The sequence below is a fragment of the Anas platyrhynchos genome, chromosome 2, assembly GCF_047663525.1.
Source record: "Anas platyrhynchos isolate ZD024472 breed Pekin duck chromosome 2, IASCAAS_PekinDuck_T2T, whole genome shotgun sequence".
NCBI classification, from domain to species: Eukaryota; Metazoa; Chordata; class Aves; order Anseriformes; family Anatidae; genus Anas; species Anas platyrhynchos.
Genome location: NC_092588.1, coordinates 96,835,146 through 96,850,370, shown reverse-complemented (window position 1 = coordinate 96,850,370; position 15,225 = coordinate 96,835,146). Strand labels below are relative to the sequence as shown.

The window sequence follows — 15,225 nt, the reverse complement described above, 5'->3', positions numbered from 1 at the left end:
AAATAAATGAGTAGGTTTTGGAGTATTTGTGGATTTTGTCTCCTGGCTATTTATTTGCCACCATTCATCATGTAGACTCAGCGCTTATGTATATTTAAAGTAATGGACATAAATTAACAAGCCTCGAGGGTGTTAAATAACCTCCAACAAACCTCCTTCCCCTCATGGGAGTCATTTCTCACAATGCACATACCCAAGTAAACATCTTGGTCTGACACTATGCCCAGAAGACCAAGAAAACGGGGACTGAGTGACCTTCACGCAGAGAGCTTCACCACCCGGAGGAGAAGCAAGCCTCTCCTGTGCTTCTGGGACTGAACAAAGTGGCTCTTTCAGCCATACAGAGGTAGCAGGCAGACACCCCAGCAGCAAGTCTGCCACTCCTCACCGATTTCCCGTCACGTAAAGCCAAGGAAGAAGCCACATCAGGAGTTCTGGAGATCACCTGAGCACAAAGCAGCAGCTGGACCCCAAGAAACATGAGGCAGCATTTACCAGGAAGCAGAAATTATAGCAATCATCAAACTGTGTACACTCAAACCTATTCCATCCCTGTGCATGCTACATGGGTGCACTGCTCTCTGGGCAGCCGTGATGCTGGAGATGTCCAGCAGTGAGACTGAATAAGCCTGCCTTCGAGCAATACAGCAGCAGTGGTGTCTGTGCAAGCCCAGATAAAAGATAACGTGTGAGAGTGACAGGGAATTTCATTTTGTTTGAGGAGCTGTGCAGGCAGTAGACCAAAGTTTCTTTTGGTCCGGGGCAGAAGAGTAGCATGGCATACAGGTGTGCCATCAGCACGGGGTCACCAAGAGGGTTGGTAGCCACAATAAAGATATTAGTGCAGCTATCCAGTGATCTCAGTATCTCAATCTCACTTGGGTTTTATTTCCACCCAAGCCTTCTCCCTTTTCACCCTCTGTCAAGCAGAGGGAGGAGCATTTCTTCTTCCCCACCCTCATGCAGACCCAGGTACCTCGAGAGAGCTGCCATCCCAGTGAGGTTTTCAGGGGAGGCAGAGCCAAAATCCTGCCTTGGGAATCCTCTGGAAAGAGTGCTTCTTGGCCCAAAGGCCTGATGTGGAAGCCAAAGTGAAAACTGGTTAAGAAATTTTAATGAACCTGTGTTGCAAGTTCCTGAGCACATAGTGGTGGGGAAGTGAGAAGAGGTAGTAAAGCTAGGGTCACATTCCTTTCCCAAAATTACCAGCTGGGTGTGGACATCTCAGTGTTTGGTTCTCTAATCCCCTCCTGACAGCTGGGTTTTGGCACATACTCAGCACTGATCTTCTGAAAAATACATCCCAGTGAAGCCTTTCAAGATGAGCAGCCAAAACCTAGAAGCATCGCCGTAGCAAAAGTTGCAGACCGAGATTAGGAACTATTGGATGACAAATGGGAATGTTGCCCAATTTTTTTAAGATACAGAAATAAAGTATTTTTCTTTTCTCTGAAACTGGTATCATTTCCAGCCCTTCAAAACTAGAGAACACTTGCCCTAGATCTATTTGGTGCATCACACTATTTTAGGCAATAATTCGTGATGAAAAATTCATAATTTGTGTGTCTACATAATTTCTTTGCTTTAATCCTACATTCAGCAGTTTCTTTTGATGACTAGCAAAAATAACTATCATCAATGCAGATGAAGGTAAGCTGTAACTTTTATCCCAAACTCTGTCTATATTTATCAGGCTTGTCTTTTCAGAGAGGTGACCCCATCCTGCTCCTGCCAAGTGCGTTGGCTGCTGCAGTGTCTCCCAAGCCCCCACTTTTCTTGTGCACCTGTGATAGCATCCGTTGTGCTCCCTTGTACCTCCAAGGAGGATCCACTTCACTGTAGGACTCCCCTTGCAGGGTGGGCTTGTTTTCTGCAGAGGATCCTAAGCATTTCTACCAGGATGCAGGAGGGAGGGTGCTCTGGGACACAACTCCTCCAGGTTTGTCTGTGGCTCTCTGGAGAGCATCAGGAGACAAAGTCAAAGGTGCATTCCTGTGACCCGTGGTTTTCACTCCCCACAACACAGTCAGTGAGCAGCCAGGCCCAAGGAAAGTGTGCTGTTACTCCAGAAAACCTTACCTGAATGTGTGAGATTATGGAGCCCAAGTGAAAATGAATCATTCCCTTCCTCTCAGCAAGATAAAGCTTCCCAAGTATGCGCTGAAATGCTGTTTTGGATTTGCAATAGGAAGGGTACCCAGCAAATCTTCCAACCCTATCCCCCCAAAAAAAAGTCTAGCATGTTTTACAGCACTGAATTGCTGGGACCCAAGACCTCAGCCATGAAAATCTGACCTACCAATCACCACAGTTTACACAGCACACACGTTACGGACGCTTTCCATCCTCACCTTTACTTCAGGCAGTGCTCCCTTTGGCTGGGTGCAGTCACTCCATCGTGAGGCCTGGCCTGCAGGGCTTGGCTGGTGGGACTCAGCCCCTCTGGCCATCCGGGGCCACCCATTTCCACAGCTTCCCTTCACACCCTGACTCTCTCACTAGGTATCTGCGAGAGGGAGGAAAAACCCTTCCAAGGGAAGCCACTTACTGTATTTCAGAGAATGGCTCATTTTGCCTGCATGCAGGTATTTCATCACTTAAAACTGCTTCTTCCTGTGTGTGGGCACTTGGGACATGCCACAGAGCAATGCTGCCACAGCATAAACATGTGCTTTCAGTGTTTTCGGAGAAGGGCAGGGTGCAGGCAGAATTACAGGCTGCTTTTGCTGAAGGAAGACTGCAGGCAGACAGGCGTGAGCACACACTGGGTACATCCTGGGAGAAGAGACAACCATCTAGAAAAGACATTCACGGGGACAGAAAAACACGGAAGCAGGCTTTTTTTCCCCAGGACTACAGGAAGAAGATGTTATCTGTTAGTTTACCTATCTGCAATAGTTAATTCAAGGGCTTTCATGATTTTGTGCCATCTCCACAATACAAAGGGAAGGAGAGATTCAATGTGTATTGAAAAGGACAATAATCTCGAAACACCTTATTGTGCAAGAATAAGAGCAAGCCTCCCATTTGAGGGGCCTGACAGGATCAGTCTTGCTCAATTTTAAAAGCTAGTTTTGGTGCTAAAAATATGCCATTTTCATGGCTGTACCTCTGCCTCATGAACTAGATAGGCAAATATAAACAAATACATTTCTTTACATCCAGCACTGCCCCAAGATGCAAGGGGCACCTCACTAGCCATCCCGAAGCACAGTGGTGGTGGCAGAGCTACGTGGCTCTGGCTCAGGGTGCTGGGCAGCGTGGGACCAGCTCCTGCAGCAAATGTCCTTGCCAAGGTTGGCTGGGCTTGCCAGTGGCTGCCCGGGCGGGAGAGGCAGGATGCGGCCGTCCCTGCAGGGAAGCCGTTAGTGCAGGGATGGTGCATCTAGGGTGGTGGCAGATGGTGGCACTGAGCACAGTCTCAGTGCAAGAAAGAGGGTGAATCCGTAGCATCGATGGGCAAAAAATGCAATGTATTAGATGCACTGGTGAAACTACGGTTTGGGTTTCCCAATTATCACTGCCACACAAGATCCCATAGCTTCTCTCTGCTGGGGATTTGCAAAGATGTGTGCCTTGCCAAAGTCAGCTGACGTCCTGCAGGATCGGGCCCTAGACTGCACATAAATCAGTTACAGGTGCTTGAATTAAGAGAATTAATTAATAAGACCTTCCCATCCCCTGGAGGCACAGACCACAATGCATTCGGTAGGGTACAAGCCAGCGGGAGACACTATTAATCCTGCGTTTGTCCCTGGTGTGACGGGCTGCTAAGAGCCATTCTTTGTGCTCATGGCAGGGGAATCGCCGGGACAGAACAGACCTCCTTCTGCCCGGGCACAGGGAACGGCTCATGCGAGACATTAAATCTCCTGATGCCTTCTGTAAATCTCAGGGTCCTCCTCAGGAGTTATTCAGCACCTGTCACTCCAAGCCTGCACACCTGTTTTATCATCCTCGCACCCACCTCTGTCTTTCTGAGATGAATATTTATTATCTTCATTGTAACAGCAGAATCAAATCCTCTTTCACTTTCATATCACAGCTACTTTCTTGAAGATAAGCATACTTGTCTCCCCAAAAGATTAAGTGCTGGCTTTTTGTTCCAGAATATTTCAGGACTAAATCACAGCCTGGCTCAAATCCTCCTCACATTAGGGAAGGAAAAGAACATTTAGCATCTTCGGCTGGGGTGCCCAAATAAATCCTGGACCAAACTGCAGCCAGTGCTACACTTCTGGCTCCTGTTAGATGACACTGCCATGGGGCTACAGCATAGTCCAAGCACGAACTGGGTGCACTCATCTCGGCATTTTCCATTCATGGCCTGCTGGAAGAAGGCACGGCGCATTACAGAGCTGGCTGAGCGACAGGGACCGTTGCCCGACAGAGCCTGCGTCAGCGGGCTTGGGAAGCTGTGAAACTGCAAAGGTGGCTGATGGAAATGGGCCTTCACTGACACTTTCAGGAACCTGGAAAATGCCTTTTTAATGTGCTAATGTGTCAGCAAGAGAATTACTAGTCCGTTAACAAATGGGGAGCATCTCCGAGTTCTAATCTCACCCTACTCTCATTTTTTTTTCCCTTCTCTGATGCCTGACATAAAATTGTGCTCCTACAGCACCTTGGATGCCTTGATATGCCATTAGTAGGAGCAGACAGTCTCATTCGCATCAGGAGCTTGGCCAGCCGGGCAGTGACAGCTATGCCTTTCCCTCTCTTATAACATGGGAAGCGCAGCTGCGGCCCCATCCCACTGTGCTGGGGCCCGAATGGATGCTGGCATGGATGACATGGATGCTGGCAGCAGTGGGAATTGCTTTCTCCTTCCCAGATGGCCATAACTGAGGGTCTAGTAAGCCTCATCACAATGCAAGAAGGTGGCAACTGCTCCCCTACATCTCCTGCTGGCTTGATGGGATTGGTCTTCATGGTATAAGACTCCAGGGAACTAAACAGCACAAAGCACTGGAAAATGGACAGCAGGCAGTAATGCCCCACTGGTGAGGGCTTGCTGGGCATGGCAGCAGCTTGGTGCCCATCCTGGGGTAGATTGGACACCATGTAGGGCCATCAAGAGCAAGTTGGTGCTCAGGCCCAAGCTGACCACACCACCACTACTGTCTGTGCCTTATTTCTCTGCTCTGCATGAACAAAATTGTTAAATCCACACCACTTTCTTTTTTTTTTTTTTTTCCCCACCAGGGTGAAGTATCCAAATGAATACTTGCTAGTCACTTGACTAATGAGCTTAATTCAGAAACCTGTCTTCAACAGCCTGTTGCCAAGAAGCCCCTTGAAGTCTGAGAGTTTAAAAGTTTGATTAAAACCAAGATAAACAATGAAGGCAGTCACTGCTTGTTTTTTCTTTTTTTTCCTCCACGAGCACAGCTTTGATTCATGGCTATGGCCATTCCTTCATATGCTGCAAAACTGGGGAGGGGGAAGGTTGGATTAATTTCTTCATCAAACCAGCTTGCCAGAAAAAAATATTTGGGTGAAAATAATGCAATTCATTCTGTTGTACTTACTGTTGAGGGTCTTGTAGTGTGCACCTTATTTTTCAAGCCAGCTGTACAGGCAGGTGGGATGGTTTTCTTCTGATTATGCAGGTTTGGAGTTAGAGGTTCTGGGGCTGTGCAGCGACCAGCATTTTTGATCTGAAGGAGGGTATCAAGACTTCTGCAATTTGGCTTGTTTCCTGGAAGAAAAAAAAAAAAAAAAAAGTCCCACAATGTTTAATTTCTAGTAGATGGTGAAAAACAATCTGAAAAATCATATTTTGTTTCAGTTGTAACTTTTTACTATGCTTTAAATCTTAGAAATAAACAAAGGCCTGTAACTCTACAACTTTTCCAAAGGAGACCGTGATCCTTAGCACCCTGAGCAGCAGGTTTTGGCTGCTTTATCTTCTCAGGTTCCCTCCCAAAGCAACAGCTCAGCTAAATTCATGTGTTGTCCCAATATTCCCCGCGTACGTTCCCCTCCATGCATCCCCACCAATCTACTGACCTCCACCAGCATGCCCCTGGCTCTGATTATTCTCCATGCCTTCTCATCTGGATGCTGCCCACTGGAGCCCTGGTCACGGTCAAACTGCAAATGTGCTGGGTTTAGACTTTTTTGGGGGGAAATGGACATGGAGGCACTTGTACCCTATGTGTGTATGCATCCACGTAGGAGCTGGTGGATTTGATAAGAAATTGGAGGATAGGAAATGACAAACTCTTACGGGTTGCATGAAAATTAACATGGAGGACTCTGTGAGGGTCCTCACCAAAGGAAAAGCTTTGGCTGAAAGCATAACCTCATATGATGTTGAAGAAGCCAACTGCAAGCTGATTTCAATCCCTTGGCCTCAGTTTTGAGTGGAGCTTGAACTGTATTGGAAACCTGAGAAGTACAAGACTTGCGTTTGATGTGAAAGCTGGCTCTGCTGGACAGCATTTGGGCAATTTGTGATCGGTGCGGTGGTGGAGAGATGTAAGGTGTCACTGCATCCACCCTGGGACAGCAAGGCAGAAAACCCAGGGCTTTGAGGAAGGATCGAGGCTGGCAGAGGGTATTGTGAGTCAAGCAATATGCGCAAGTAAAAAAGAAAAAAAAAAAAAGAAAAAACAGCAGATATAATCCTACTGTCGCTGTTTAAATGTCATCCTGCTGGCAGAGGAACCTTTCACATGTTCCCCTGCTCACAGCTCCAAGCTACTGAGATGCACCAGGCTTCTGCTGCCTGCGGGGAGGAAGGGGGGAGCAGGCGCCTGGCAGAGGGAGCTGTGCCCTGGGAAAGCCCTGTGGATGAACCATTTTCGTCCGGGAAAGATGCAAGCAGTCAGCAGCTCTGCACAGTGTGCTGCCTCTCCCTCCACAGCCACCAGTGTCCTCAGTGTCCTCGTTTTAAGCACTTACAGAAGGCTTTGGTTTTTGAAGCCCAGCAGATCCCTATGTTGCTTGTCCTGGCTTTGTGTGGGCTGCTTGGTGGGACAGCAAAACTCTTTGCGGATGTCCTCACCCCCTGGGGAAGGTGACATCAAATCCGAGACGTTTCAAGAGAAACTGAGAGGATACGGATGTAACAAATGCTGCCTCTTATTAAGCAAAAGACAACCATCCTTCCTCCCCCCATAGCAACCCGATGGAGTCCCAAAACACAATCAGTTTAGGCTGAACACTGGGCTGTCGACGAGATTAAAATTAGACTCATGAGCTTTCATCAAGGGAGAATTTAACTGCGGTGCTCAATCAGGCTGCAAAATCCTCTAATGACAATTGAAATAAAGTCATTCAAGACACATCCTTACGTGTCGCAGGAAAGAAAGTCTGCCCTTGGCTGCATCACTTGGCAAAGTTATATTTGGTGTCTCTTTTGCCTTCCCCTCCCTGTGTGCACTGCTGACTTGGGGCTGTATCCTCCCCAGGCTGAAAGTCAAGGCCATGATCCTCCTTGGGACAAGCTGCTCTGGGTCCCCTGGCTCCGTGACTGTCCTATGGGCCACGTCTCATAGGAAATGGCCGATAAACAGGAGACAAATAAGATGGGAGATGGGTTTGGTGTATGGCTCTTTCAGGACAGTATAAACCCACAAAAGCTATTGAGCCCCACATGACAACTCGAGGGCTATTTCAGAGAAATTATATGTTGGAAAAAATGCATCAGTTTAGAAAACCCTTCTATTTCCAATCGCTCCACATGGAGAAGAAGGATGGCTAAGGAAATGTTTCCTGTGCCCTGTGCATGTCTCTGCAAGCTAAGCATCACCAGGACAGCTCTGCTTGTCAGAGACCTCCAACGCCTCCCAGCTCAAAGGGAATAGAAAATGTAAATACATGTCACTAAATGAGTTTGGAGCTGCCTCCAGTTCTTTTAACCTTGCCCTCACGAGGCTGCTGCAGAACTGAGCTCCCTGAATCAGCACTTTGAAATCACCTTGCAATAAAAATTCATGCCTTTTCCAACATCCGTTTTACACATGGTCCTGCCCTAACAAAACCGCGCATTTGACACCATTCTCCTTTCAAGTTTCAGCCTGATTTCAAGCCGAAAGGGGTACCCCTTTTGATCATTTACCTCTGTGTAAGTCCCAAAGGCATGTGAAGCATCTGGAATGGTACTGAATAATCAGGCAATATCTCTGTCAGCTTCCTGAAGTAACCAGTGGCACCCAGCCCAGTTCCACATCACACAGAGAAGTGATTACTTGCTTTGCCTGCAAGCATGTTGTGAAAACCCAGCAACTGGTAAAATTGCCTTTCTGCTCACACAACCCTCATCCAGCCAGGTCCATCAGCACACACCTAAATTTAGGTGCCTGTTCATCAAACTGAAATCAAGTCTCTTCTGCTGCATGGGGATAAACCTGAGTGCTTTGTTAATCAGGGAACTTGTGTAAGCCGGGTGGATGTTTAATATTCAAATATAATTATCATCTAGTGAGGGAGCACTGAACGAGTCTTGTCCTGATTTAGCAAGCTCTGGGGAAAGCAATGACAACTCAGCCAGTGTACACGACGCAGGCTCTGTCCTACAAATGTCTTCCAGATCTTGCAGGGTTTTTCTCTTCAGCACCACGCAGAGGTCCTGGGGATGTGAAATCCTTTTTATTTCCAGCTTCTTGATGCTCCTGCGAAGGGAAGAGCTCTTTTCTTAGGTCAGGTGCTCACAGTTCCAAGTTTGTCTCTGACACATAAGATGTCCAGAGGTGAGTAAGGGCAAGATTTATGGGCTAGACTCTTTATTATTATTATTATTATTATTATTATTATTATTATTATTATTATTATTATTATTATTTTCTTTCCCTCTCAAGAGGAACAAAACCTGGGTAAAATTTCACATTCATCTTACTACACTCCTTACATGAATGACTTCCACAACAGTGAAGCTACTGGCATTTACCTGTCAGCAATAAACAAGCAGTAGCAGCAACAAAAGAGAGGAAGGCAGGGATACAGCATTAAAAGAGTGTTTTGTCTCCTCCAGACACCCTCCATTTCTGGTTACTGCTCAGGATGATCAGCTTCCACCACTGCAGAACTGGGCACACCAGAGACACCACGTCCCTATGCAACAACAAGCAATGACAGAAGGCATTCAGGGACATTTTGTGCACATGCCACCCTTCCTCCCTGTCAGGAGGGGATTTTTGGTCTTCCACCCTTGCATCCCTCCTCCTTTTATGAGCTGTTCAGTGGCTGGCTATGAGGCTGCTGTGGGCACTAGAGCGCCCTTGTGGCTCGGCTGCCTGCCAGAGATGGGTGGGCAGTGGATCCCACCAGATTCCCACACAATCCTGCACATTCCCATACACACGTGACTTGCCTGCATTACTGGGAACTACTGATGTGAGAGAAATGCTGGTAACAAGCACCCCGAGTGAGCAAAATGCTGTCCTGGATAGGGCAAGAAGAAGATTTATCAAATAAAATAACCAAGATCTTGCATGGTAATTTTGCAACCCAAAAGACAGTTATCACCTACCTGCCTCTTTGTAAGAGAATGTTATTTTCTCTGCAAGTAGAAATGTTTAATAGAAGTGTTCTTCATGCTTAAAAAAAAAAAAAAAAAAAAAAAAAAGGCTTCTGAAAAGAAGTAATGAAAGTCATGAGAGCTCGCTCTTTCCATGACACATAGCTTTCTTTTGTGCAGGATTACTTAGCATTGCCGCTCTCCTCCTTGTCCTTACAAGCAGGACAAACAGCTGACATAAGATGCATATTCTTCTTGATTCATGTTTTCTTGTAAAGGAATATATTAACTTCCAAAGGAAAAGTCACTTCCAAAACAGGAGCTAAACATTTTTAATTCTCTTTTTTTAATTCTCTTTCCCCTTTATAGCTTTTACAAGCAATTCCCCAGTTAATGTTTTGAAATTATATGCAAGACTTCAACAGTTTTGTGGGATTTTTTTTTTGTTGCTGAAGCTCTTTGAATTGGAAGCCTTAAAAGCTTTTCCAGAACACACAACAGCACGAGCAAATGAATTTGCCATTTTCATTCTTGTTTTTATTTAAATGAATGGGAAGCAGCGGGATACTTGTTCATCATTAAACATTTTTTTTTTTTTTTTTTTTTTACTTTCATGATGGTGAAGAAAGCTTGTATGACAGCTCTAGAAACTGAAGGCAGGATTTGTGTTTGCACCGTGACCCTTCAGAGTGCTGTGGGAGTGTTTTTAAAATAGCTGCATGGGCTACTACGCCAACGCATCACTCAAGCCTCTTCTCTCTTATTACACAGGCAGGACACGTGGGGGGTGACAAATTTAGCATGCCTGCAATTTGGGGCACTCACCTTTGTGGGGGAGCCAATTCTAACCTTTTCCTCCTGCTCAATTCGTCCTTAGGGGGAAGGTTTTTGTTTGCTCCTTTCTGATTCTCACACAGACGCGTTCCTGCTGAGATCTCCACATTTGATTGCCCCTGAGCAGGCAATGTTTGGCTCTCACCGCTTAGAAGAGAAAGGTGTTTCTTTTGACAATGAGCAATACCCATCTGAAGCGCTAGCTCTGCAGTCTGTAAATAAAAAGCAAAGGTTATGCACAGCCAAGTCACCCAGCTAGGTCAGAGAGATTAATAAAGCAACTTGGATTCTCTGTTCTGCTCTGAGCCTTGTCTTCAGTCAGCCATCAGTGTCTGGTAAAGAAATGTGTTCCTAACTCCATCCCTTCCTCCAGGACTCCTCCCAGATTCCCTGCAGCAGGCAGTGCCTTGCTTCCACACATTCCTAACCCATCTACCTTTGCTATAGTCTGACAAAGCTCCACAGAATAAAATATCTCAACCTCCTACATCTCACATTGTACATCCCTGTTCTCACTTGTATTGAATTTTCTCTCAGGCTGTGGTCTATCCTAACTTTCTACTCCAGCATTTAACTCAGTTTCTTTTTTCCTTACTTTATCAATTTATGCCTCATGATAAATCAAGACATTCACAGAATACTGCAAGTACAACTGCAGAAAGGTACCTTCCTTAGGACTCTCCTGCCTGAACTCAATACCATGGTCTCCTCATCCTCTGTATAGTTGCACCTGAAGGACATAATTTCTCTTCTCACCTGGTGTGAGGTCAGTCAGGATGAGTGCCCCAGACAGCTGGATGGAGCAAAGGCCACCTCAGCTAAGGTCCTCTGTGTCCATCTAAACTGGAACCACCCTCTAGGTTCCTCTCTAGCACCAGCTCTGATAAAACCCCTAAACCCCTTCAGTCTTTTTAGGCTGTGTCTGAGCAGGAGAGGAACCTTCACAAACAAAAATCTGTCTTCAGCTGTAAGTGCTGGTGGGTTCCTCTAGATCTTGACCCAGCACTTAATGAAGGACTGAACTTGGTGAAATACCTAGAAGAAAAGGAAGAGCAGGAGGGAACCCTCTCCACAGAGTAAATGGAAGCACAGGTACAGGTACGAGGCAGCAGCCTTGAACTGACCACGAGAACGTCACTGCAGTTTGATTTCATATTTCTGAAAGGCTCCTTGTTACAGGAAGGCTTGTGTACCTATGGCAAGTGGGGATCTCTGGACTCACCTTATCCTTGTCACCACAAACGAATAATTAAATTAAATCAGATGCAGGTGAGAAAGATCCAGCCTTTCTCTCTCCTCTTTGGAACAAACACTTGAGAATTGCTAGCAACCATAAAGAATAAAAGACAACTTCAGAAGAAAAACAATGTTCCAAGAATCATCACAACTCAGATTTTTATTCAACAGCAAAGTTGAAGGGAATATTGTTTTCTCCCTCCAGGGCAAATGTTCCAAATGGAAATTAAGTAAAAATATTGCCCCCCCCCAAAGTACTCACAATGAAATTAGTTTTCTTTAAATATATTTGTTTGGCAAAATAAAATAAAAAATTAGAACCCGTACAAAAAAAAAAAAAAAATCCCTTGCAAATTCTTAACACTGTAGCAATGACAACAATGTAAACCTGAATGTTTGGCAGTTATAATTAATTTGTGGAAATTACTATTGAACTTTGGACCAAGAAAATAAAAATCACTTTGAATAACAACAAGCCAATTTTAGAGGCAATTGAGGCTTAGAGAATGCTACAGGGACAGGACACAATGGTGGCTTCATACACAGTTCGTACTAGTGATCTGCTAGTGTAGGGCTATTTAAGAGCTGGGAGGAAAAGAAGTTAAAAGCTGTTGCAGCATTGCAGCGTATAGTACAGCAAAAACCTGCAGACTTTCCATTGTGGGAGCCGATCAGTTGGGTGAAGGCTGGTGACGAGAATTGAGATGGCAGTGGAAAGAACAATGACAGTGACGAATGCTGTGAGTACTGGGAAGCAGTTAACATTTTTTTGTCATTGCATTGGATTCAGTTGTGAGCAGACTCTTGGGAGTGCCTGGGGAAATCTTCTGCTTACAGTAGCTGCTTCTGATCCCTACCTCCCCCCTCCTTCCAGTTAAAGCCTCTGCCCTGCCAAGTGGGTGTCACAGGCATGCAGTTTGATAACATCGTCCTTTAGTTAAGAATGTCTATTCCAGTATTAAAAATGTAAAAAAAGTCCTTGGGAGGGTGCTTCTTAGTGGCAGTCTTTGCCTTAAGCAAGGCCACTGGCCTGCAATTAAAAGTTAATTAAAGCAATGTGAATTTGGATGAGCAATGGGGAAGATGGGAATGGGGAAGGATGGGATGCAGGGAACAGGGAGGAATGCAAGTGTTTCTACACTCCTCCCCAAAGCCAAAATCCAAGGCGCACAACCGGCTTTTCTTTTTTTCTCACAAACTCTTCTTTTCTTTTCTTTCCTTTTTTTTTTTTTTTTAATATCTCTCCAGTTATAATATTTCCAGTTTCGAAGCAAGTTTCAATGGCAGCCTCAGTTACAGTCATAAACAAAGTCGTAGTTGCTGGGCTCCTTTGGGATAGGTGGGGGAGCATCTGGGATCTGTATGTTTTCCAAGTCAAGGAGGCGTAGCTTTATCTCCATGCTGAGCAGCGTGTCTAAGTCGTTCCGCGTTAGATCACTCAACATATCCTTCCCAAGAAGGGCATTCAGCCCATCGGTCCATACACAATACTGCATGGGGAAAAGATAAAAATTATCATTAATAGACTTTCTGAACATAAAATTGTTTGTCTGGCTTGGTCCTCCACAGTTACTGCTCCTTCAGGGATGTACACAGAGACCTAAAATGAGGTCTACCAGCTTGTATCATGAAGAAGGCATGTTCCACTGATGTGCTCTGGAAATAGGTAAAGAACTCCCTTAAACGGAGAAGAAATGACAACATGTAGGTGGTTGGGCAGTTATGTATCTCCTCCAAGCTTCTTGTTCTCAACAGTTATGGGAGAAAGAATGATACCTAACCTAGGACACTGAACATCTGGAGATGCCTCCTTCTCCCCATCTTTATCTTTGCCCAGTACTTAGAAGAGAGCCTGATGATTCTACACTGAACTTTTAATTCCAAGACAGCTAAGTTAGGTGAGGTGAATACCAGCCAAAATTCACCTTTACTCCTTCCATAAGAAATCCTCTACCAACTATCTAATTTACAGCAAAACAAACCATAGTAAGGTGGTGTCAACTGACATGTGTGGGAATAGGCTCCCATTGACATACCCATGCCTACTTTACCACTATTTTACAGAGCACAAAATAACATACCGCAAAAGCTGCAGTCAGTCTATGCTGCATCCTTCACGAAAATTAAATGCCAAGCTACCCGGTGTAATTCCAAATGCTGCAAATGCTGAATTGGCCTCTAAAATCCCTTCTCTTTGTTGTTAACTTTTTCCTAATAGGAGATTCTTTCCCAATGACTGACAGCTTGAGATAAACATGGGCTGAATATTTTAAATATACAACAAAACAGTTGGAGATTGGTGATCTACAGTCAACTTAAATCAGATAAGTCCCTTTCATTTATTACTATAAGCCATTTATGCAACTATGAACAGAAGTACTCAAATGCTACCATCTAAAAATAAAGATTGCAATCATGAACTTGTGTCCTAGTTTGCAGGAGAGAATTAAATCAACCGTAACTACATTTCTATCTTATAAATACTTCTGCTAGATTTCATGCCAAAAAAATGGATTTTAAATTTAGCTGACCATTTGCTACATGATATTGCCAAGTTTAAAGATAGTCACAGTTGACTTCATCCTACAGCAGAAATGAAGATTATTTTTAAGACAGAGAGAAAACCCCCTCTTGGGGTATGTCTTCATCTAGAAAAAGGGCATGTGTTTAAAATAGGATAGTTAACACACTTCAACTTCCAATGTGAAATCTGACCCATTTAAGTCAGTAATAAAACAGGAGCAGAGCTAGGATTTCACCCAGGGTGTTGGAAAGCCATGCTGCAGCTTTAGTATGAAATTAGCTGTCTAGGAAAGACTTGATGGTTCAGGCTGTCCTGCTCACAGTACTAAGGAAGCAATTACCGTGCCTGTTCTAGGCCCCCAAAGTATGTCACTGAAGACTTTTAAAGTATGCAACTTTTGTGGAGTGTATGCAGAATATCAGGAAAAGAGCTATCCTAGAAATGTAATTATTTTAAAATGTACTACTTTTATTTATTTTTTACTATCAACTTAAAATCTTTATTATGGAAAGTTTCCCCGGTATTCATTTTAAAAAAAGGAACAGAAAGGCAAAAGGCTCTGCTCAGGTTACAGAAGTGCAGTGCATCCATTCAACAGATGCAGGACCTGACGTAAATCGTCTATCACCTGCTCAGTGAGTATGGCCAGCACTTTCTCTGGGGAGGAATCGCAGTGAGCCAGAAAGCAGAACTACAGTTCTTTCCTCTTCCAGGGCCCACAGAAACCAAATTCTGGCCACAATTCAGATGAGTGCAATGGCCTGGAAAAGGGGCTTCCTCTCTAATCTCCATGTTGGCAAGTGCATCTAATTAAACTCCTGCACATTTTGAGCAGAGAGAAATCCTAATGAGATGGTGGAAAAACAGAGGCACTCATTCAGAAGCTTTTTTCTTTCTAACACGCAAAACAGACTAAGAGCCACTGAAAAATTAATTTACTACAGATTCATTTTCATAAAATTCCAATGAAACCTAATTATAGCCTCCCTCATCAGTTTCTCTGTCAAAAATCAAGGATAAGATTAATCCACCTTTTTGCTGTGTAGTTGAAACCAGCTATTAGTATTCAAATGAAAAACAAATACGATGGAGTGATCTCACAGTGCTGAATTCTCTGGCCAGCAGTAAGCTCCAACAGATGGCTAAGGGTATTGCCAAATTTAAG

General features: G+C 44.6%; 1 protein-coding gene and 1 long non-coding RNA gene across 18 annotated transcripts in view; both read right to left on the bottom strand.

The window, feature by feature from the left end:
• Positions 1 to 6,650: 6,650 nt before the first annotated feature.
• On the bottom strand, positions 6,651 to 11,509 carry LOC140001541 (uncharacterized). Of its 2 annotated transcripts, none has more exons than XR_011806815.1 (5): positions 11,057 to 11,509; positions 10,292 to 10,512; positions 9,320 to 9,390; positions 8,897 to 9,060; positions 6,651 to 8,621 (listed from the first exon to the last, which is right to left on the bottom strand). It is a non-coding gene; the product is annotated as an uncharacterized lncRNA (long non-coding RNA). The 2 variants fall into 2 exon arrangements; XR_011806816.1 differs by having other exon boundaries at positions 11,336 to 11,509.
• A 169-nt stretch (positions 11,510 to 11,678) lies between these two features.
• The window catches only part of ELMO1 (engulfment and cell motility 1), a 310,601-nt gene continuing 307,054 nt past the window's right edge, over positions 11,679 to 15,225 (bottom strand). For all 16 annotated transcript variants that reach the window (XM_027451441.3, XM_027451440.3, XM_027451439.3 and 13 more), the window contains one exon: positions 11,679 to 13,026. In XM_027451441.3, the coding sequence (XP_027307242.1) occupies positions 12,826 to 13,026 (201 nt within the window). In that variant the 3' untranslated portion in view covers positions 11,679 to 12,825. The remainder of the gene's footprint in view (positions 13,027 to 15,225) is intronic.